Genomic DNA, 22964 nt, shown 5'->3' with positions numbered 1-22964 from the left:
TAGACGACGCAGAGGCCCGGGCAGCGGGTGGCGGAGCCCGCGGGCTCACGGCGTGGTCACCTGCCCTCCCTGGGCCCTGGGGACAGCTCCCCGTGCGACAGCCACGTGGGGGCGCGGCGGGACTTCCCCAGCGCCCGCGCCAACTTTGCAGCGCTCGGCTAGGAGCCCGGCGGCCCGAGGGTCGTGGTGAGGTGGTCGGGGGCGGGGGTGGGGGGCAGCTGTCCTCAAGTTAAGCCTGGCACCGGCAGCGCACTCTCCTGGCACGGCTTCCACCTTCCAATCCCTCCGCTCCAGGCAGAAGGAAAGTTTGAGGAACCGGACCTCCGGCGCTAGACACCAACCCTCGGCCGCTGGATGCCCAGAGCCCATCCCTGGGGACCACCAAAGCGTGGTGCAGGGAAGGTGCCCGCATCCGGGCCCCACCTGGGAAGCCAGGACGCGTGGTGAGTGAGCGCCCGAGCTGCGCGGCGCCTGACCGCCGGCTGCACCGGAGCGCGGGTCGGAACCAGCCCCGGCCCCGCCTAAGCGGCGGAAGCTGGCGGCGTGGGTCCGCGAGGGGGGATGGAGGCTGCAAGTGAAAAACTTTATACCGGCAAAGCTAAGGTCCCAGGAGGCCGGCTCCCCTTCCATCACAGGTAGTTCACTGTGGTCTCCAAATGACCTCGCCGAACCAGATCTCTAGGCCTGGCCGCTGGATTCAGGGAGCAGATCCCGAGTCTCGATACTAGCCCCCGTCCGGGGTCGAGCTCCCCCAGCAGCACTCCCTCCGCGGGTGAGTCCCGCGAAGCCCTCTAGCCTTCCCAGAGCTGCTTCCCAGACCGGGAGCCCCGGCGCCGAGCGGCTCTCGGGCGGCTCCCAGGCTCGCGGCTCTGCCCCGTGCGCATCCAACTCCAACTTGCCCCTGCGGTTCCAACTCACCTTTGCGAAGCATGTTGGCCGCGGGGCCGCCACTCCGAGGTCGGCCTAGGCGCTCTCCCTCCGGGGGTCCGGATTCAAATCCTCGGGCGCCGGCTGCAGCTAATCCGTGCGCGTCGAGGCGGGGGCAAGCCGGGGATCCGCTGGTGCCCGGCGGCCCGGCCCCGCAGGGGCATGGTGAGCCCGAGCCCCGCGCCGAGGGCACCGGCGCCCACCGGCAACCGCGGCTCTGCCCGGCAACCCCCGGGGCGAGCTGCTTTCTCCGCGGATCCGGCGGCCTGCTTCTGCAACCCCGAACACTTTGCAGGCGGTTTTGAGGGGGGACGCCGCCCCCTGGTCCCCCGGCCGCGGCCCCCTACTCTCCGCCCCCTCGGGTCGCCGCCGCCGCCGCGGCTGCTGCAAAAGGGCGCTCGCACGCACCGCGGAGCTCCGGGGAAAGCGCCCGGCGCGCGTTTGCAGGACCGTGCGATCGGCGGAGCGGGGCGCCTCCCTTCCTCCCCCCGGCTTCCCCCACCTCTCCTCCTTCCCTCCCTCCCCCGCTCGCTAGCTCCCTCCCTCTCTCTCTGCGCTCCCCGCCCCCGCTCACGGAGCGCCTCCCATACAAAATTTATGAAAGTGCTCTCAGCTCGCGGTGCCAAGCGCCGTCCTATTCCCAGGGCAGCGGAGCTCAGCCGCGCGGCGCCGCCTCCCAAGGTGTTTTCGCCGCGCTCGCCCCCGGGGACGATCCTTGGCCCGCGTCCGTCCAAGTACCTGCCCCAGTCCCCGGGCTGGTCGTCGGGCCACTCGAGAGCCCCTCCCGGGCTTCTCCGGCTTCCCGAAGCTCGCACCCGCAGCCCCACCCCCTCCGGGCGAGCGCCCTTCGCGGATGGAGGTCACCGAAACAGGCGGCTGGTAGCGTGCGCTCTGCCCACCGGCTGGGATGCAAGGACCGCCGCCCAGAGTCCCCGATTACAAGTCCGCACCCCTGCCCATATCCTCCCTGGCCGACTCCGCTTCTTCCTCGGAGGCTCGACGGCTCCTCCTTGCCCAGGACAGCTCCGGCAAACCCAGCCGCATCGCATCCCGAGTCCTAGGACACTGTTCTTTTTTTGTGGGGGGTGGGGGGCGAGTGTGATGTACTTCCTGGCTAGTCTAGACCTGGCAACAAGCACTGGGGAGGCCCAGCTGCATATCCTAGCGAGGGAAGACCGATGTGGGGCTCAGCCAGGCTATCTCTGCTTGGAGGGGCCTCTGTTGTCCCTCGGTCTATACAGACCCCGCCGGGGGCTTCGTGGAAAATGGAGAAGGCACCGCCTAAAAAGCAGGTCCAGCTGGGAACCAGCTGGGCTGAGCTTAGAGAAGGTTAAGGCCAGACCAGTCCCGGGTGGAGGCCGGCACCCCCTACTGGCCTGAGATAAGAGGGGTCCTGAACGGGGGAAAAGAGTGGCCTATGTCACCCATTAAAGGCACATTTATTGAGGGACTGTCAGTGTAGAGCTTTAGTCTTCCGGGATTCAGTCAATGAAAAAGGCAAAGTCCCTGTCCTTGTGAAATTTATGGTTATTAGGGACCAATTTAGGAAAGACCAGATGAGATCTTGCTTGGAAGAAGAAAAAATAAGTCAGGTGTTGTTCTGGAGCTGATAAGAAGGGATCAGGGAAAGCACCCTGAGCAGGTGACATCTAAGCACAGATCTAACTGAAGTGAGAGAGTCGTGTGATACCTTGGAGACAAACTTGACATGTTAGGAAGCTCAAAAAGAAGACCAGTATCATTCATTCACCCATAGATGCGTTCAGCAACACCGAGGTTTGTGCTAACTACATAGGCTTGGTATTCTGCAGTCCATGAGGTCGCAAACAGTCAGATGTGACTTAATGACTGAACAATAACAACAATAACATGAACTATCAGAAGCTTATGGCAAGCTTCTGTAGGGGAAGACCCATAAGCTATCTTAGAATGTGCTAGGAAGAGATAAAGTGTGGGAGGGGACTCTGCTAGCTCTGTAAGGGGCTGAAAGACCATCCAAAAAGGTTTCACAGAAAAGGTGCCATTGGTCTTGAGGGCTGAATTCATCAGGTTGAGAAGGGGAAAGACTAGGACAGGCAGGAAGGAATGTGTAGATGGCTTAGAGGTGAGAAAGTAAGCTTGTGCTGAAGTTTAAGAAGATTGGTCCATCTTGCAATAGAAACCCCAGGTAAGACATTCTCTCAGCCTCCACCAGCTGCAGGACCAGACTGAGCCATCCTGTCTGAGCCCTGCCAGGCAGACACTAGCTGGAACTCTGAGGACACTGAGAGCTGCAGAGGCCCTCGGCCAGTAAAACCCAGGTCAGGGAGGTTGAGCAACTCGCGAAGCATCTCACAGTAGATCAGTGCTGAAGTATGAGCCTGCATCAGGGTATGCTAATCCTCCTTCCACCTCCCAAGCCGCCTCCCCATGACCCCTTGCCCCGCAATCTCCAGTATCTTAGGCAAAGTTGGCTGGGGCTGGGCGTGAGTGTGAGAAGCAGAGTTATTTCAGGCCTCTGGAGGGCTGGGTGCTGTTCTGGAGGCCAGCCAGGGGGTGGGGGCGACTGTAGGCGGGTGTTGTAAGGTGGGGGTGCGCTATGCCCGCCTTCTTGTCAGGCAGTAATTACTCAGACTGATGAGTAACTCTGGCAGGGAGACCCCCACGGACAGATGGAGGTGTTCTCGGCCTAAGTTGAATGACAGCCCCCGATGTCCTGCACAGCGGGGTCTTCAGGCACAGGCTTGTTTACTAATGGGGGCTGCACAACTCATTCAGGACACAGGCTGTGGGGTGGAGCTGTAAGAGGATGGGGGCCTTCTATTACCAGTGGGCCCCACTTCTGCTGAGGGAAAGGTCCTAAGGGGTGTGGGGTGCACTAGGGAAATGCTATCACTGTCTACTGGAGCCAGTCTTTCCCTCTTGGGACTCTCAGCTGCATCCAGAGCTAAGGCTGCCCACAGACTGGGCCTTCGTGTCCTGAATGTGGAGGGGCTGGACTCAAGCGGACCCCAGAATTGAGATTCTCCACACTGGGAGTCCAGAGAACCTGAGAGATTGAGAAAGCGCAGGCTGGACTCTCATCACGCTGATGGGATGTTCCTTGGGCCACATTCCTGTCCGAGGTTGTGACCATCCTAGGGCACCCGTTGGGGGTCTGAGGGGCAGAGCACTGACCTTTTCTGGTCTGCCCCTCGGCCGCTCATTCCCAGCCTGCCCGGCCAGCCCTCCTCTCTGGGCAGTCTCCCAGGCAGGGCCTGTCCCTGGCTGCTTGTTTTTCACTTCTCCCTGCGCCTTAATTAGGAGTTTCCAAGCAGGGAGGGCCTCCAGGGGAGCCCGAGGCCACAGAGCTGCCTTAAAGGGCCAGCTGTGTTCACACAGAGCAGAAAGGAAGACGGTGCCAGAGGGCTGGGTGGGCAAACGGCCCTGAGGGCTGACTGCTGGGTGGCAGACCTTGCTGAAAGCCAGTCGTGCAGGTAGTCTGCTCTTCTAAAGGTCAAGGCTGTTCCACTGGCCACTTTGCCTTCTTTTTGGGATTCCAGGAGCTTATAGGCCGGCTACCTATGCCGGAGGGGCAGCCAAGGCAGGGTAAATGTTGGCCAGAATCCCGAAGGTTTAGGCAGTCAAGTCCTTGGACTTCCCTTTTCTCCCAGGAAGGCATCCTCAGGCTGGGGTCCTTCCCCTGGTAGCAGTTTTTCACAGTGAACCTTCCACACTGTGGGTTCTAGAGGTGTAACGGCATCCCAGCGCTCCGGAAATCAGCATCAAGACTCAACTTGACGCTGGCTCAGTGGGTGCAGTTCTGTCCTGTCGGGACAATGGGGTCCTCTGAGGCAGGGAATGCGGCCCCGCCCATAGGTCCAGGGCTGATCAGGAGGGGAGATAGGGGAGCTGAAGGAAGACCCGGCGGTGTTTCCATTTACAAGACTGCGCCCCCCGAACTAGGGCAGGGAGTCTGCAAATAGGAGGGCACTTGTCCAGGAGAGCCAGATCAGGCTGCTCGTAAGGGGAGGAGGGGGCAGGGTCGCCGGGAGAACGCAACCGCCGTAGTCGAGGACCACTAGGGGCTCCCGAGAGTCCCGACCTTCCGGGCTGAGACAAGCGGCCCACTCTGGCCCCGCCCCTATCTTTCTCTTTCACGGTCCCCGCCCGGCAAATCCCCGCCCCTCGTTGGCAGATCGGCGATCGATCGCACTGTCTGCGCTCTCTGAGTTCTTCTAGCGCTGCCTTTTTGGTCCCAACGTGGGTCCGCTGGCGATGGCGGCGCTGGTGGCGGCCGAGGCCGCAGAGTCTTGTAGCCGAAACGGCCCGGGCAGAGGTGGGTGCTACGACGCTGCGGCCTCCGGACCTCGCATCTCGGGGTAGGGCCCCTGAATCAGGGACACGACCAGCCCACTTAAACGGCGGCGGTGCCGTTCTCCGCCAGATCCGGAAGGTCTCGTAGTCACTCGCTCCGAGTCACTGTCGCTGGAGTCCAGGGGGACCGGTCTTTCTTATGCGACCTTAGGGCACCATCGGGAGCAGCCCCTCCTAGAAGCTTGTAGTTCTCAAGCCGGAAACGCTGCCTCCCTTCCTTGGAGGGCAGACAGACTCATGAAGACTAAACGATGAGACGGACCCGACGGGGAGGGAAGGAGCCAGGCGTGTTGGACGGGGCATTCCTCAAGTCTGCCTTCAGGGAATACTTTACGTAAGAGGCACAAGGTTTCATTAACCCGGCACTTATGGAGCGCCCCCTGAATGCCAGGCCTGTGCTAGGTGCGGGGACTAGATTGCAGCCCTGCCCTTAGGGATCTCACCGTCTACCGGGAAATACTGACGTAAACAGAAGGTTACAGCCAAATGGTAAAAAAAAAAAAAAAAAAAGGAGGAGCCTACTGGCCTTTGGGACAAATTGAGCTGCTAGGACTAGCAGCTCCCACACCCCTGCAACCACTAGGGACTTGGGCCTGTCAGAGGAGCTTCTGTGAGGGCCGGCCCAGAGACACTGACTGGTGTTCCAAGACCTTTGAAACAACTCAGCAAGTACCATAGCAGTGGTTACATTCAGATCGGGACTTAGGGTCCCAGCCTGTCATTCTACTACTCCACTGCACCATCACCATCACCACCCCTGTGTCTACTGCTACCCCAAACACGTACCCACACACAGAGGCTGAAGTGACAGTCTAGCAGGATCTCCGGTAGAAGTTCTGGCAGATAGTACAGGCTCAATAAGTATTCGCTGAATGAGTCCATTTCTCGCATTTTCACACTCTTGAACTGTCTGGTGCCCAAAGAGATGCCCAGGTTGGGCTAAACTGAATTGTGGGGAGTAGGATGCCGAGTAAGGGCTACAGCCTTCCTAAAGGACTACAGTGTTTCTTCTCCTTTAATCTTGGGGGTGGGGGGTTGTAATTATTTGTGTCCCTGCATTTCGCCCTCTAGACTACAAGCCCTTGAAGGGCAAGATCACTTTTCTATCCTCACCTGTTTGCCCACAGTCCTGACTGGAGTGTGTTCTTTTCCAGCCTTCCAGGAGTGGGAAGTGGGGTAGAATGATGGAACTAGGGAACTTAAGGCAGTTAAATGTATGGTGCTTATTTACCTTTTGAATGAGGAGAGGGAAGAAGCAAGAATTAACCAGTGTAGACAAAAGTAAATGGGACTCAAGTATGGAAGGAGTTCTTTTAAATTAGTACTTGTAACAGTTTGTTTCCAGATCTCATATCTAGGATCTCAGAACTTCAAGGCTTTCTCAGGGGCTGGGAGCAGAGGGACGTTTTCCCAGACTGATTGGGCTGGCTGGGCTCTTGGGCTGTCTCAGGATTGTTCTCTATCGAGGAACAGTTGTGTGGATGTTTTTCCCATTTGACCCTCAGTTGTGTCACCTGGTGCCAGCTCTACTCTCAGGGTGAGTGAGCCACACCTTCAAGTCCTTGATTCCCAATAATCTCATAACATGGAAATCAGTTACACAGATTTCCTCCTCGCTTAATGGGTCGTCTCTCCAGCTTCAGGATGAACTCACTGGGGAAGAAGGCTGGGCCAATCCCCTTGACTTCTGGGATCTGGGCCTTAAAAGTTGGGTGGCATTAACAGCTCCATCAGGTCTGGCTGTGATTTAAGCCAGGCACCAACTCAGACCTCTCACATTTATCCTAGCTCGAGCCCCTCGGGGCCGCTTGGCCAATCAGATCCCAGCTGAGATCCTGAACAATCCCCAGCTGCAGGCGGCCATCCAAGTCCTGCCTTCCAACTATAACTTTGAGATTCCCAAGACCATCTGGAGGATCCAACAGGCCCAGGCCAAGAAGGGTGAGCCCCCCCCAAGCTCTGAGCTGGAGTGCGGTTGGAGAGGTGGTCTGACCCAGCCAGGGGGGTGTCCCCATCCCAGTCTTCTCCCAGCCCTCTGCTCTCATGTCTCTGCTCTATCTTGCAGTGGCCTTACAAATGCCCGAAGGCCTCCTCCTCTTCGCCTGTACCATCGTGGATATCTTGGAAAGGTGAGCCTTGGGGCACTGTGGAAGCTGAACTGAGACCTTTCCCATGTCCCTTATGGCTCTGGCCATTGGCATCATTTTTTTCCCTTTCTGGACCTCTGCCTTACTGTGTTCCTTCCCACAACCATACACACACCAAGGGAAAAACCCCAATCTAAACTCCTAGCCTGCTACAATCCCTCCTTGTCTCTATAAATTTCCCCTTCCCTAAAAAAAAGAAATTGGGAGGGAGAAATGAGTCAATTTTATTGTCCTCAAAGCTGGGCCCAGAGCAGATGGTGGGGCCTGAGGAAGAAGCTGAGAGCCCCCAGAGTTGACCCTGGAATGGGCTGGGTGGTCAGTGTGGGGTCTGGCTAAGGGGGGAGACTTTTTCTCTGGCACATTTGGAGGAGCGGGGCAAGGAGGGGCTTGGCAGCAGGAGAAGCGCCTAGGAGATGGTGTTCAGTTCCTCCACCTCCCTCGTCTAAGTTTCTTCAATACAATGAGCCATCTTCAGGAGGGGGGTGAGCGCTCAGCCATCTGGAACCAGTACAGGAACAGGGAAGGCAAAAGAAGAAAGGGGAGGTCATCTCGTGATGGGAACCTCCCACTTCCCTGCTGCTGCCCTCCCCCCACCCTGCTTCGCATACCGAAGCCACAGACTCACTTCCCTGCTCCCACCCTCTTGCCCCTTGGGGATGCTCTCTGGGGCTTGGGCCAATTTGCATACATTTTAATCTATAAAAAATTAAGTGCTCCGGCTGACTCAGACGCCTGGGCTGCATTCTAAGGAGCTGAATAATTTGCTTCTGTGCACAACCTGATTTGGGGAAAGGGGCGGTGGGGGGGGAGGGGGTGGTGCCTGGCAGCAGCTCAGCGTTCCCCACCACACCCCCAGGAGAAGAACAAGGAGACCCCCCCCTCCCCATCCCTGAGCCGGACTCCATGCCCCAGGGGTGGGTCTCAGGGAAGAGCTGGGCCTCTGACCCCATTCCTGTGGTGAGTTTAGGGGATGTAGGGTCTTCCCTACCCGCCCCCATCCCCCAGTGATTCAGGCCTGGCAGCAGATCCCATGGCAGTGCGCTGGCCATAGCCCACTCTTCCTGACGCATGAGGCATGTGGGTGGCGCCATGTGCTGTGGGGGAGCTGCTCGTGGGTTCCCCCATCCTGGCACAGAGGGCCTTGACTAAGGGTGGGGAGGCAGCAGGGGTTCTGGGCGGCTGGGAGGTGATGTGCATCCAGCACGCGTCACAGTGCCAGGGCGTGGAAATGGGTGTCTTTGCCTGTGTGTGCATGCACCTGGCTCTGCGTGGGGTGAGTCAGGGCAGCAGAGGTCTGTGGTCGACCCGTGGGTATGCCAGGCTGAGGCCTGGGGGGTCCTTCTTGCAGTCAGAGTCCGGGCAGAGGAACTAGGGTGCTGTAGAGTCCATCCGCATACAGCTAGAGTTCCAGGAGCTGCTGCCAGACCTGGGGGAGGTAGCAGCTGGGCCCCTCCTACTCTGTTGGCAGAAGTGGCAGTTGCCAACCCAAAGGATTGGGAGAGGCAGGGAGAGCAGAGCTGGGCCCTGAGATAACACCACATTCAGGTCTCTCTACCACCTCACTCCTTGTGTCACTGTCCCATCATTTCCACCCCCACAGGTTCACAGAGGCCGAAGTGATGGTGATGGGCGACGTGACCTACGGGGCTTGCTGTGTGGACGACTTCACTGCGAGAGCCCTGGGAGCTGACTTCCTGGTGCACTACGGCCACAGCTGCCTGGGTACGGCTGCCAGGACACCCAGACCCGGCTGGGAGGCAGAACTGCATGCTCATCTCCATTGCAGTGCCTGGTGCTGCTGGCACGCACCGGGTCCCTCCTGGTGTCTGGGATGGCCTTGGCCTTCCTGCTCCATGGGTGGAGCTTGCCTTTGGACTTGGTTGCCTTGGAAACCATGCTGCTGTCCCAGTTATGGGTGTTTGAAAGGCTGTTGGTGGTAGAGCAGGCTGGACCCCCTAGTCGAGTGGCAGAGATGGAGCTTCTAAAAGACCCGTGACACTATACTCCCTACCTCCCCGAACTCCCTGTCTTTCCTCAGGCTGAAGCTGCTTGTCCTCTGCCCCTCTTGCCCTCCAAAACAGTCTCCTGAACTCTTCCCTCCTCCCAGTTCCCATGGACACCTCGGCCCAAGACTTCCGGGTGCTGTACGTCTTTGTGGACATCCGGATAGACACTGCCCACCTCCTGGACTCTGTCCGCCTCACCTTTCCCCCAGGCAGCGCCCTCGCGCTGGTCAGCACCATTCAGTTCGTGTCAACCTTGCAGGTAAGTGGGCTGGTCTCCGGGCTCCTCCTGGGTCCCCACGTCGGGTGCTCCAGGCTGGTCCTCTGGGCCTGGCTCTCCCTCCCCGTCCACTTGCTTCCCTTCCCTCATTCTCCCTACAGGCAGCTGCCCAAGAGCTGAAAGCTGAGTATCGTGTGAGTGTCCCACAGTGCAAGCCCCTGTCCCCTGGGGAGATTCTGGGCTGCACGTCCCCCTGCCTACCCAAGGAGGTGGAGGCTGTGGTGTAAGTGGAAAATGGGGGGCCAGTCATAGAGACATAGGAAAAGTTCCCTAGGTTCCTCTGAACGCTGAGGTTCATCGTCCAGGAAAGGAAACTGAGTCTCAGACTCCTTAGCCATTCGCTCAAGGTCACCGTGCAAGATGGGGACCAAAGAGAGTTTCAGGTTCCCCGACTCCCTCTCCAGTGCTCTGGCCAACGTCCAGAAGACTATCCCCAGGGTGGGGCAGGAATGAGGGCCTGATTCGGGCTGGGGGGCTGGGGTGGGGGGTGGGGGGTGGGGACAAGGGTGGGGCTCAAAATGGTGGGAATATAATTGGAGAAGATGGATGGGCACGCCCAGGCTGCAGCCCCATTAATTTAGCATCTGGACAGCTAACAAGCAGGAGCAGCGTGTCTCCTGCCGCCTAATTATTTTAGGTAATGGAAATGCTTAATGTTGTGTGAATGCAGCCAGCCTCGGAGCCGACAGCTCCCCCCGCTAAGACTGGGGAGGGGAGCCCCATTCTCAGCTAATGGCAGGGAAGGGGGGGCATTCCCCTGACTCAGTCCCACTTCCGGGGCTGCTGATGCTGCTCCCACAAGCTTTGCTGCACCCACACAGGACATCCCTGCCCCCAGAGAGGCCCACATCAGGGCCTTCCCTTTAGCTGGCAGCCCTGCTCCCTGATGGGCATTTCCTCTTGCCTGGGCATACATAACTCTGAGCTCATACATGCCTGCCCCTGGGGGCTTCGGGTGTCTGTTGGAGGGAGGAACACCCCGAGTGTTTGTTGGCCATTCATCACAATTCGGTGTGGTCTCCCAAGAGAGAAGGAGCTGCCACGTGGACTGTCTTCCGTGCTGTGGCCTCTCCATGATCTGGGAAGGTGCAGTTAAGGACAGCATCTCCTAGCTCTGCTTGATACAGCCTGGTGTTTAAGCCTAGAATCAAGTCCCAGGTATACTGCTTAAGAGAGCTGTGTGACTTTGGGCAAGTTTCTTAACATCTCTGAACCTCACGTGTATCTTTTGCGAAATGGGGATTCAGATTTCTCTACATCCTTGAACCTCACTAGTATCTTTTGTGAAATGGGGATTTTGTGAAATGGGTAGCTTGGAGGATTACCTGTTAGGACTGAGTAAAGTCACACATGTCAGATGTTTAGCCCAGGCGTGGTACATGGAAGGCATAAGCCCAGTAAACAGTGACTCTTATTACAGTTCAGTAACTGGACCCAAGAGCTAGTTTGAGCAAAGAGTAGTCAAACTATATATACACCCTGAAAACTCATTTATGGCCCAGATGACACCCTGAACACCACTTCCCACATCCGTACTGAGCTAGGTGAGGGACAATCTGTCCTCCCACCTCCACGTTAGGCTCTCTAGAGCCTTCCCATGACCCTGGCTGGCTCCTTCCTCTTCCCCTAGAAGGTTCAGGTGGGGATAGGGGCAGTTCTTAGATTCTGCATTACATAACTAGAGGGGCCTTAATGGTCCTCTAGTTCAAACTCCTATTTTACATGTGAGACATCCAGGGCCTTGCGTGTGGGAGGAGGGGTTTTAAAGGATGACTTGTCCCAGTTCACATACACTGCAGTGTAGCCAGCCAAGAACTCAGTCCTCTGGACCTCCAAGCCGGTGCCTGCTTCTGGTGCCTCATCCCACCCTCATGGCCCCCTTTCTCCCCGCTGCAGGTATCTTGGAGATGGCCGCTTCCACCTGGAGTCTGTCATGATCGCCAACCCCAACATCTCCGCTTACCGGTATCGGCCGGACTGGGCTAACCAGTCCCCTGCCCCTGAGACCGTCAGTCAGCCCCAAACCTCCTCACCCCGGGGCCACTTAAAAGCCCCCAGCCCTGAGGATCTGAGGTTCTGAATCTAGGTACCAGATGTAGGGTTGCTGCTACACAGCACCTCCCCATCCACTGGATCCACACCCAGATCCTAGAACCCTCTCTCGTGCCTGCTCCAGCCATGGAACTGATCTTCCAGTAGCAGTCTCTGCTCTTGCCTCTGTTCCTAAGTGCCTGCATGGAGCCTGAGGGTTCCGAAGACCAAGGGGCTGCATGAGGGAGCTGTGTATGTGGCACAAGTCCTGTGAGTGGCTGTCCCAGTGACCCCGACAGCTTCTTTTCCAGATACGACCCTTACAGCAAGGTCCTGTCCCGAGAGTGCTATGACCACCAGCGCATGCAGGCCAGCCGCCAGGAAGCCATAGCCACTGCCCGCTCAGCTACATCCTGGGGTCTCATCCTGGGCTCTTTGGGCCGCCAAGGCAGTCCCAAGATTCTGGAGGTCAGTGGGCTCTGGGAAAGGGGACTAGCTGGGAACCCGGCTGAGAAAATCAGGAGGCCAAGGGATTTACTTTGGCCACTTGATCACCCCAGCTGTGCCTCCTTCTCCCAACAGCACCTGGAATCTCGGCTCCAAGCCTTGGGACTTCCCTTCGTGAGGCTGCTGCTCTCCGAGATCTTCCCCAGCAAGCTCAGCCTCCTTCCCGAGGTGGATGTGTACGTTTCCCCACCTTAATCTATCTAGAGATGACTGGCTAAGGAAGCTTAGAATCTGGGTTCTGCCCAGCTCCTATTGCAGGCTGGAGTCAGTGCTTCCATGACCATGAAATTTTAATGTTTAGAGAGCACTCATTTCGCGGGGGCTACTTTTGGCTATGGGTCAACCCAACTTTGTCTGGCTTGGGGGCTCACAGGCAACAGCTATATCATAGTCGTTCTGCGTGAGATGAGTTTGAGGGGTGGTTGGCACCTGCATTGGACCAAGCAGTAAATTTTATCCTGGGGTCTGATCGTGAACATGCTGCCCAAGCCCTCTCTTCAGAAAGTTCGTAGTCAGGCACTTCCTCGTGGTCCAGTGGTTAAGACTTCACCTTCCAGTGTGGGGGGTTGCAGGTTTCAATTCCCTAGTTGGGGAGCTAAGATCCCACATAAGGTATACAATATTGTAACAAATTCAATAAAAACCGAAAAAAAGCTCACAGTGGAGGAAACAGGAGAAAACAATACCATAGTGCTATTCTAAACAGCAGTTAGTGACAGTCTTTACTTTCGAATTAATAGTAGGCTCTGTTGAGTGTGTTGGGGACACAGTCATGTTCTTCAGCATGCTGCCAGGAACAGAGAACCCCCCCCCCACCCCCCCGCCTTTGGATCTGACCTGATTTCCCTTCTTATAGGTGGGTGCAGGTGGCATGTCCACGCCTGTCCATCGACTGGGGTACAGCCTTCCCCAAGCCGCTGCTCACGCCCTATGAGGTAACACTAGGTTCTGAAAATCCCTGGGGGAGAATGGGCTTTACCCTTAGTTCTGTCCTGGAAGGGGTCCTCCGTGGAGCTGCACTTAAGTTACAGCGGAGGCACTTCCTAGCTGTGTGGCCTTGTGCAAGTCCCTTCCGCTCTCTGAACCTCACATTTCCTTTCTATGCTATGGGTATAATAGGACCTTCGTAGGTCATCGTGAGGACTGAATTAAATAATCCTGTGTAGAAAAATGTTGGCAAATGTTACTGTCCGGATTTTCTCCCCCAGGCGGCGGTGGCCTTGAGGGACATATCCTGGCAGCAGCCCTACCCTATGGACTTCTACGCCAGCAGCTCCTTGGGGCCGTGGACGGTGAACCACGGGCGGGATCGGCTGCTCCAGGTCCCAGGCCGGCCGGCCCTGGGGAAGGTAGGAAGGAACCCCAAGGAAGACCGAGGGGCCTGGGCGCGGTCTCCCAGGCGGCGCGAGCCGAGGCCGCCGCCCTGCGGCCGCTAAGGGAAATGCACGACAGCGGGGTGGGGAACGTCGCAGAAGCGGGACCGTGACCTGTCTGCCACCCCAGGTTCAGGGGGGGGCCGCGCGCCCCTCTCCAACCGCGGCTTGCGAGCTTTGCAGCTGCAGAGACGAAGAGGTGTCGCCGATCGCTCCCTGAGACGCTCCTGGTTCCCAGGTATCAGGTCTACCTCTGGACCTGCCGCACCCTCTTCCCGTTGTCATGGCAACGTCCGCTTGCTCAGAGGCCCGCCTCCAGGGTGGTGGCTGTATTGGGTCCCGCCCCTCGTGTTCAACTTCCGCCTGGGGAAAGGCTGCTTCCTGTTCCTCTGGCGCGCACGCGCCATGCATGATGGCTGCGCAGCCCCTCCTGCGGATTTTGTGTCTGGCGGGTTTTCGGCAGAGCGAGCGGGGCTTCCGTGAGAAGACCGGGGCGCTGCGGAAGGCGCTGCGGGGCCGCGCAGAACTCGTGTGCCTCAGCGGCCCGCACCCGGTCGTGGACGCAGCGGGGTCGGAGGGCCCCAAGCCAGACTCCGGTGAGAGGAGCCCTGCCCGGAAATGCGCCCAGAGTCTTCTGTCTTGCCTTGGCCGCGTAACACCTGCCTGCAGACAGCCACCCTTGTTCCTCCCCACATTCCTGCCATCCTCCCACTTCATTCTGCCCATACATGCCATCTCTGTCAACCTAGCCCCTTGCTCAAACTCCTGCCTGGTCCTCCCAGACTTCTACTCATCTCTTCTCCAGGTCAATCTGTTCCCCGCCTCATTTTCCCCAGACTTTCTACTCCGCCTCAACCACCTCTGTTTCCCTCATTCCCAAACACTCCCTCACTCCCGTTATTTCTTTCCCCCTGGATTTCCCCTTGCCTTAACTCTGTACTCTTCCCTTAATCGCTGTAGGACCCTGCCCTCCGGAGGAGCAGCCTCGAGGCTGGTGGTTTTCCGAACAGGAGGCAGACGTTTTCTTGGCCCTGGAAGAGCCCACGGCGTGCAGAGGTCTGGAGGAAGCCCTGGGAACGGTGGCACAGGCACTGAACAAGCTGGGGCCTTTCGATGGGATCCTTGGTTTCAGCCAGGGGGCCGCGCTAGCAGCTCTTGTGTGTGCACTTGGCCAAGCCGGCGATCCCCGCTTCCCTTTGCCCCGGTTTGTCATCCTCGTATCTGGTTTCTGCCCGCGGGGCCTTGGCCTCATGGAACCCATCATGCAGGGTCCCTTGTCACTGCCTTCCCTCCATGTTTTTGGGGACACTGACGGCGTCATCCCCTCTCAGGAGAGTGTGCAGCTGTGTAGCCGATTCAGTGGAGCCATCACCCTTACCCACTCTGGTGGCCACTTCATTCCAGCAGCTGCACCCCAGCGCCAGGCCTACCTCAAGTTCTTGGACCAGTTTGCAAACTGAAAGCTCTACAAAGGCCTTTGCCTCTTCATCCGCTTTCCGTTCCACTCCCCATGACCTTGATGCAGCCTCTGTAATCCCTGCCTTTTTTCTACATAGAAATCTCACCTGCTATTAGGGCACCTCACCATCTCCAATTAAGAGACAAATATCAGTACTTAAGACTCAAATTATATAAGCCCAGCTCTGCACTCAAAGAAAAAAAGGGGAGGAGGATTAGGAAGCCTCAATGGACTTTGACCTTGGCATCCCGAATGAGTGGGGGGGTGACAGGAAAAGGAGAGACTGGCAGCACTGAGTGCCACACAATAAAGTGATTTGGATTTTGAGCATCTTTTTCCAGGAAAAGATACACAGGAAAACCCATTTTATGTTTTTTTAAAACGGATTCCTAGGCATCAGCACAGCCTCCAGGGCAGCACCAGGCCGGGAGGTGTTTGCAGTTGCGAACCCCTAGGACAAGCTCACGCATATGTGCACATACACATTTTTGGCAGAAGTCTTAAGTCCCAAGCTGAAGGAAAGGACGCCTCCCTGAAGGAGGGAAGAATTTACATCTTGAGAAGTTTAGGGAAGAGACCAGTTGGCAAAGCTCTGCCTGGGCCATACTGAGTTTTAGCTCATTCGATCCTGATCCCTAAGAGTTTGTGTGTTGGCCTGTCAAAACCAGGCTTCATGTATTCTCTGTTTTCTCCACCATAGCTGTCAGCTTCTCTGAACTATGAGTTTGAAGGATGGGATGGTACTAGACCTAGATGGAAACAGACAGCACAGAGGTAACCTTTTTCCAAACTTAACCCTGTTTGCAGAGCTGGAGATGGATGCTACTCTGTAGTGGTCACAGCCAAGGCCTAAGCAGCCCATCTGGTTTGAAAATGCTGTTAGTTATTCTTAGGCACTCTAAAGACTGCTCGCTGTAACCATTCCCTCCACTTCCAGTGCCTTCTTCCCCAGGCTGCCCTGCCTCTGCAGATTCATCAGTTTGTTCCTTTTCTGGAAGATCGCAACAGGCCGTATCTGGCCTACAAGCATGGCTGCCCCAAGTAGTTTAGTAACTGAGCAGGAATTGGGGTTAGGGAACTGCAGCACAAATGCCCTAGCCCATCCTGAGGCAGCCAGACTAAGAGCCTTAAATCACCTGAAATCCTGAGTTCTTCACTATGGATAGCAGCTTTCTGAGACTTACAGGGGCTCCCCAGGTGCACTAGTCGTAAAGAAACTGCCTGCCAATGCAGGAGATGGTATAAGACGCTGGCTCGATCCCTGTTTCAGGAAGTTTCCCCTGGAGGAGAGCATGGCAACCCACTCCAGTATCCTTACTTGGAGAATCCTATGGACAGAGGAGCCTGGGGGGCTACAGTCCATAAGGTTGCACAGAGTCAGACACGACTGAAGCCACTTAGCAGGCAGCATGCAATATTAAAAGTAAAGCTAGAGTTAAATGCCTAGGCAGAAAGTGGGGGGGGGGGGGGGGGGAGAAAGTTTTTTGCCACAGTGCTACTGCCTTGCTCTTGGTGTTTTAAAGGGACCCCTTCCTTGGCAAAGGAAGAGACTGAAATGCTCTGAATTAACTCCTACAGACCTGTGGGATTTGGCCCATAGAATTTTAAGGGGAAAAAATGGGTTCGTGATAGTTAAAATTTTAGGAATGTCACACAAAAATTCAGATTCCTTTCTTCTCTGGAAGTAAGCAGTTCGGAATAAAAAGCAGTAAGTCTGCAGTTGCCTCACAAGCCCTCACAGGCTTCCCTGGCTTCCCTCTTTAGCAAGGCCTCAAGAGGTGAAAATGTCTTGCATACCACAGTTGCTGCTACTTGGAATTACTGGGAGAAGTAAAGGAGAGAGGGAAAGACATTTGGGGAGTAAATATTAAGGTAGTGTTTAAAGTTGGAAGGGTGAGGTTGAAGACCAGAGCAGGATCTGGTGAAGCAGAAGTGAGAAGGTGGAAATTCCCCTGAGGATCAAAATGTCTGCTGGGCTTTCCTGGGTTGGGAAGATCCCCTGGAGGAGGGCATGGCAACCCACTTGAGTATTCTTGCCTGGAGAATCCCCACAGGCAGAGGAGCTTGGCGGGCTACAGTCCATGGGGTTGCAAAGAGTCAGACAACTAGTCACAGCACAGAAGGAAACTGATGATATGGTCCACGCGTTCCCAACAAGTGTGATATGTCATCCCCCCTAGTGCCCTCCAGGAACAATGGGGAATCTTAGGGTGTTATTCCCCTCCACACCAATTCCATGGACCATTTGCATCAGGATCATGTTAAACCTTGGGTTCCTGGGACCAACTCCAGACTTACTGAGCTAATCACTAGGACCCAGGAATCTGCATTTTGACAAACCATCCTGGTCACTGTCATGCAATGAAATGCTGGAAAACCACTGTCTTAGTAGAGGGTAAGTCTCTGGTAAATATGTGTTATTTGAAAAAAAAAAATAGTGATTCTCAGGCACTCCATTAGGAAGAAGAAAACAAGCTCTCTGGCTGAGAAACATTGATCTAACATTTTCAACTAGGGGTAATGAGGTCCAGAAGACAGGAAGAGGTATATCATCTATTGAGTGCTAACTATGCAAGGTCTTGTGTTAAGCAGAAGCTTTAGCTACCTAGTTTAATCTCACAGCTTCATAAGGTAGATGCTAACCTAGTTTTACAACTGAGACGAGGCACTGAGAGGCTAACTTCCCCAGAGTTGGATCCAGATCAAAGAACTGCTGGTCTTGACCTTGACTAGTCGTTTTCTTCTCTGCTGCTTCACAGAAAATGAGCAGAGGCCACCACTCACTACTGGATGGCGTGTCCTGCAAGGGCCTCACCTTCCTAATCCATAAAATAGGTTGGGGGTGTGCTGTCCTGAATGATTTTCAAGATACTGAACTCCTAACTGTACAGTCAGTCCTCTGGTTTCCGCCCCCCCGCCCCAACCACTTGCAAATGGGTTCAAACTGCAAAAGACTTCATCTCTTCTTTCCAAAATATCCCTGCCATTTATCTTTTCTACCTCTCACTCCACCTTAGTTCCTAAGGTTCTTGGGAGAGAGAGTCCCTAAGCAGAGAACCCTCAACAGCCTCAGTCCTAGAGCTTCTGCCCAGAGAAATGTGTACCCTTCACTCCCCTGTTCATTCTCAGTGCCCAGAGCTGGGGTCTCCCCAGCACCACCACCCCCTTCCAAGGACATAGTAGCCTAAGAGAATACTTAAGATCAAAATAGCATTCTGCAGTTTTCAAAGGTTTTTACTTACATGATCTTATTTGGTCCTCACGACAGGCCTGCCAAAAAAGGAGGGATCACTATCTCCTTTTACAGAAGGCTCAGAAATAACATGGCCCCTTAACAGCCAGTTGGTGATGCCAGGTGGGACCTCCTGCCTCCCTGTGCACTCTTGCCAGGTGCACACAGTCTGCCCACCGATGTGCACGGGATGCCAGAATCAGGTGCATTTTCATCTAAACCCTCAGTGTCCTTGGGTGGAAGAAAGAAAGTGTGGGTGTTGATTAGCTGTGAAACCATCACCAACTGTGTTAGAAACAGTTTAGAAAAGGGGACATGGAGAGGTCAAGAAAAATTGTATTAATGGGTGGCAGGACTGGGCTGCATTAATCGTTCCCAACACTGTCCCTCGGTGGTCTTGCACCCAGTATCCAACAGTCAGCCCCGAAGTGGGGGATGGTGGTGGCGGCAAGTGACAGGCAGAATGTTTTTGAAGAGGTCATTGCTTACACTTCACTAGCCCAAGAGGACTTCAGCTCCTCTGGTATTTACTTTCCTTCTTTATGGCTAGTTTGAGACAGTCTAAAATTGGAATCCAGCACCTAGAGATAGAGTGAGGTGAGGATGCAGGTATGTTCACACAACCGTTTACGGACAGGTTAACTTTACAAGCTTTACACTTCCTGAGGGTCGGGGACCCTTCTTATCCTTCAAGATTCGGAGGGAAAGAGAGAGGGAAGAGGAGGGAGGGAAGGCTGTGACTCCATCAGCCAATGGGTTCAAGGTTTACCCTTTGCCCTCTGCCTACTCAACTAGGGGTTCCCGGAAGAATGAGGTCGTGGCGCATTTAGAAAACCTTTCCTCCATCAACCCCCTTCGGTTCCCAGGATGCAAACATTTTTCCAGGTGCCTGCAGCTTCCATCCCTCCCTCCAAGGAGGTAAAAAGAACCCAAATCCCAGAATTCCCCATTCTCTCACGAGCCCTTGGCTGCAGTACCTCGGGTAGGAGGACAGGATGATCACTGAGGGGGACAGTCAGACATACTCCGCAGACCATACTCCGCTTCCTTCTCTGCCTCGTTGGATGCCCGGCTCCGGAGTAGCCCGCCTCCCTGTGCGGCACCTCCCGCCACCCCCGCAGACACATGGGCTCTCGACTCGCCGCCTCCGCTTCCTCCTGTTCCGAGTCTCCCCCATCCCGCCGGGCGGTGCGCTGCGTGGCGCGGCGCGTGGGCGTGCTGCGGGGCGACCATGGCTGTAGACTGTTACCTCCGGTTCCCACAGTAACAATCGAAAGCCACGGTTGCCCTGGAGACGCGGGGGCGGGGCGCGCGCTGCTGACGGCACCACGGCAGCTCCGGTTGGGCTGACGTCAGGACCGCGGGGTGGGGGGACGGTGGGGGGACGGCGGCAGTGCGGGCGGGGGGTGGCGCTCGCTGCAGGGACGGGGCTCTGGGTTCTTGTGGCTCTGCGAAGTGCGTGTGGGCCGGCAGCCCCTCAGTAGCCCCTGGGGACTGGGGACGGGACGGTCCAATGGCGGTGCCCGCGCTGGATCAGCACCGTGGACAGCGGCGGCGCGGGCAGCGAGCGCGGGGCTGAGGGATCTTCGGGGACCGAGGGGCCGGGGGCGCGGCGGGTGGCCGGGTCCGCGGTCCTGGGGCGGGGCCAGGCGTCGGTGGCCGTGACTGGAGACTGTTACTGAGGGCGGCCCGGGCAGTAAGCAGTCTAGAGCCAAGGTGCCGGCGCGCTGCCCGGGCAGGGCGGCTCCGTCGCCCGCAGCTGGGGGCGCTGCTGCTCTTCCTGCCCCGCGTCTCCAACCCTTCTCGGCCCCGGCGCTAGCGGACAGGCACGCGGCCCTTGACGTCAAAACCCTGTGACGTCAAAGATGTCCCTGCGGAGAGGCACTTCCGGCTGCGGGGAGGGGGAGGGGCGGGTGATGGGGGCGGGGCGGGGCTGTCAGGCCGAGGCCCCGCCCCCGCCTGGTCCTGAGAGGACAGCTCCTCATGCAGAGGCGGGAAGTTGGGGGCGCTGAGGGACCAGCTCGACGGGACGGGGAGGGGGCGCCCCGGTTGAATGAGGGGAGGGATCCCGAGAAGCTGCGGTAGGGGGGCGGGTAGGTGGGCGTCTGTCTCTCGCCGGCGCTCCAGCTCAGCAGACCGGGGGCAGCGAGGCTGAGTCACAGCTCTGCGGGGAGGAGAGGAAGGGGCGCGTCTCCTGGGGCGCCAGCACCTTCGTCCCACTTTCTTGGGAGGATGGCGCAGGAGCCCCAGGAAAAACCGCAGGCACTCAGGTCGGTCCTCTAATCGATGCTCCTCCGAAGTGGTTGCGTCTCCATCCGGGCGCAGGCAGGTGCTGCTCGGGGTTCTGCGTACGCCTCTGGCTCCAGCTCTAGCAGTTGCGAGGAGACCCTCGTCCCCTCCACCCTGTCCCCAACCCCACCCCTTTGGGGCCCCTCTAACCTGCTGCCTGTCGGTCTCCTCCTTATCTTCCAGTCCATGTCCGTGCATCGTCCATCTGTCGCCCATTGGTCGGTCGGTCCCGCTTACCTGTCGGCTGTGTTGCGCCCGCGCCCGCTCGCCTCCCGCAGCCGGGCTGGCGCGGCGGCTTTTATAGGCGCGCGTAGTACTCGTGCGGCGGCTCATTCATGCGGCCGCGGCTCCTACACACTGACGCGTTGCCGACGTCAGCAGGGAATTTAGGAAACGGGAAGAGGGGCTATTTATAGTGGCGAGGCGGGGGGGTGGGGTGGGGTGGTGGGGACTGAGGCGATGGGGAGCTGGGAAGGGGAGGAGGACGCACGGAAGCAGGAACGGGGAGGGGAGCTCGCGCCCCCCGTAAGGGTCTACAAGGGGTTAACTTTCCGGAACTGCGGGCTGGGGGCCAGCGAGAGGACAGTGCAGGGAGTGTGGCCAGGCCCATTATAAATGTATTCACTCTGAGACATCTGGGGGCTCAACCCCAGCCCACTCCCCGGCTTTCCAGGGTCCTCACCCAGTAGCCCCCACTCCCACTCCTCAGTTCCTGGACCCGACGGTTCTGTGACATCACTGGATGCCCTGCGGTGGCGGCGTTATACCCCGCAAGGCTATTGCGGTGTCATCACCCTTGGGCGCGGGCCGGGGGGGGGGGGGTGAGGAAAAAAAGCTGGACCCCCGAAGGGGCCTGTGACATCACCTAAAACGGTGGTGTCAGGGACATGAGGGAAGGAGAGGGAAGTCCAGGGGGTTGTAGGAGGAGGCTGGGCATGGAAGAAAAGGCTCAATGGGAATCCAGGAGCTAGAGACCCGAGGGAAGGGAGAAAAGTTGAGGAGGGTGGCTTGGACTCCCCAGAAATGAGCAAGAGGGTGCTCTATGGGGGAGGTGGGGGAAAGGTGGCAGGAGAAGGGAGAGAAAGGAAGCCTCAGTAAGTGGAAGGGAGGAAGACCAGACCACAGTTTCAGAGCCTGACTCCCAGCAAACCTCATTTAGTACCCATCTGTGGAAGGAGGGACTTTGGCAGCTCAGCAGAGAAGAGTCTGGGGGGAGGGTAGCTGGGCTGAGACCACTTCCTGGAGGAGGAAGAGTTCCTGTAGGTCAGAATTGGTAAGAAGAGCCCATGCTATATCAGGCGAAGTCCTCCTGGACAGGAATAGGGAAATTAATGAATGGGTGGTCCTGGCGGAGCTTAGCTCATTCAATTGAGGAAAGTTCTAAATGAGGGAGAGGAGTGTGTTCAGAGAGAGGAGCTGGGTTAGGGTGGAGGGAAGGCAATGCCAGGCCAGGCCAGGTGGAACTAGGGAGGGAGGGAGAGGTCAAAGATTAAAGGCAGCTAGGTTGGGGGGCAGGTATGTCAGACCCTTCCATACAGATGTAAGGACCGTGTGAGGGGAGGGACTGGGGGAACAGGAATCTGGGAAGATTGTTGAAGAAAAAAACAGTGGCACAGGGGACCCTGGGGTGGGTCTGCAGTGGACAGACGCCACTGCACGGAGACCAGGCTGATTGGATCCTTGTGGGGCTAGGATCTGGCCTCATCAGGGGGAGGAAAGATGACAGCAGAAATGGGGTCAAAGAGGTCCTGCATACCCTTTACCATCTGGCCACCTGGAGTTCTCAGTTTTGGGCCTCCACTAGTTCTCTTCCCCAGGAATGTCTTCCTGTCTGAGGGAGAACTCCTATTCATCCATCAAAGCCCAGATCTAAGAGCACTTCACAGGAGTCTCCTGCCTCCCTGCCCAGCATTCTATACACTTTCCCACCTCAGTGTGGCAGCACATCTCTCCGCCAAGATGTCATGGATGTCCACCTCCCCCGGAGGCTCTCAGCTCCGGAGCCCACAATTTTCATTCTTGGAACCTCACTATTTCCCTGGTGAGCACCCTAAGGCAGGGGTTAGGGAGACGGAAAAGAGGACTGTGATCAGATGTACCCAGAACACAGAGGGGAAACAGGGTAAAGACGCTGGACGCAATGAAAGTCAGAAGAACCTGTGGGGACCAGGAGCCGCCTCCTAGCTGAGAAAAGGGAGCCTCTGGGGGGCGCCCGAGACCTTGGTGTCTGTTTGGGACCGCGGGTGGCCGCGCCGGCCGCCCCTCAATGAATGACTCAGCCACTACCTCTGGAGGGGGCGTGGGGGCGGAGGGTGGCGCGGGGCGGAGGGAGGTTGGTGAACACGGCCCCCACGGCCCAGCGGCCCTGCGCGGTTGCTAAG

At 57.1% G+C, this 22964-nt stretch overlaps 3 protein-coding genes across 7 annotated transcripts in view; 2 read left to right on the top strand and 1 right to left on the bottom strand.

The window, feature by feature from the left end:
- RTN4RL1 (reticulon 4 receptor like 1) overlaps positions 1 to 1396 on the bottom strand; it is a 72788-nt gene extending 71392 nt beyond the window's left edge. The window contains exon 1 of the mRNA XM_065910664.1: positions 919 to 1396. Coding sequence (XP_065766736.1) covers positions 919 to 931 — 13 coding nt within the window. The 5' untranslated portion in view covers positions 932 to 1396. The remainder of the gene's footprint in view (positions 1 to 918) is intronic.
- Positions 1397 to 5121: 3725 nt separating this feature from the next.
- DPH1 (diphthamide biosynthesis 1) lies at positions 5122 to 14701 on the top strand. 5 transcript variants are annotated; one of them, XM_065910111.1, is made up of 13 exons: positions 5122 to 5267; positions 7051 to 7203; positions 7328 to 7391; positions 9010 to 9131; positions 9517 to 9674; positions 9794 to 9915; positions 11589 to 11657; positions 12035 to 12191; positions 12306 to 12406; positions 13087 to 13165; positions 13439 to 13579; positions 13734 to 13841; positions 14564 to 14701. In XM_065910111.1, the coding sequence occupies exons 3-12, from the start codon at positions 7339 to 7341 to the stop codon at positions 13821 to 13823; spliced, it is 1092 nt and encodes a 363-aa protein (XP_065766183.1). In that variant the 5' UTR covers positions 5122 to 5267; positions 7051 to 7203; positions 7328 to 7338; the 3' UTR covers positions 13824 to 13841; positions 14564 to 14701. The 5 variants fall into 5 exon arrangements, with proteins under 5 accessions (XP_065766183.1, XP_065766182.1, XP_065766184.1 ...); XM_065910110.1 differs by having other exon boundaries at positions 5129 to 5224; XM_065910112.1 differs by lacking the exon at positions 5122 to 5267 and adding an exon at positions 5274 to 5596.
- OVCA2 (OVCA2 serine hydrolase domain containing) lies at positions 13959 to 15389 on the top strand. The gene is made up of 2 exons (XM_065910115.1): positions 13959 to 14199; positions 14564 to 15389. Exons 1-2 carry the CDS (start codon positions 14013 to 14015, stop codon positions 15061 to 15063), a joined length of 687 nt encoding a protein of 228 aa, XP_065766187.1. The 5' UTR covers positions 13959 to 14012; the 3' UTR covers positions 15064 to 15389.
- The last annotated feature ends 7575 nt before the right edge of the window (positions 15390 to 22964 follow it).

This window comes from Muntiacus reevesi, chromosome 18, assembly GCF_963930625.1.
Source record: "Muntiacus reevesi chromosome 18, mMunRee1.1, whole genome shotgun sequence".
Classification (NCBI taxonomy): Eukaryota; Metazoa; Chordata; class Mammalia; order Artiodactyla; family Cervidae; genus Muntiacus; species Muntiacus reevesi.
Note: the sequence above shows the minus strand (reverse complement) of the source record. Positions and strands in the feature narration are given on the sequence as shown.

Bases quoted from the DNA above. Each gene is read 5' to 3' on its own strand.
- DPH1 (XM_065910110.1), top strand. From the start codon at position 5,164: ATGGCGGCGCTGGTGGCGGCCGAGGCCGCAGAGTCTTGTAGCCGAAAC. The intron at 9,675-9,793 runs GTAAGTGGGCTG...TTCTCCCTACAG, and splicing joins AGTTCGTGTCAACCTTGCAG to GCAGCTGCCCAAGAGCTGAA. The intron at 13,166-13,438 runs GTAACACTAGGT...TTTCTCCCCCAG, and splicing joins CGCTGCTCACGCCCTATGAG to GCGGCGGTGGCCTTGAGGGA.
- OVCA2 (XM_065910115.1), top strand. From the start codon at position 14,013: ATGATGGCTGCGCAGCCCCTCCTGCGGATTTTGTGTCTGGCGGGTTTT. The intron at 14,200-14,563 runs GTGAGAGGAGCC...TAATCGCTGTAG, and splicing joins GGGCCCCAAGCCAGACTCCG to GACCCTGCCCTCCGGAGGAG.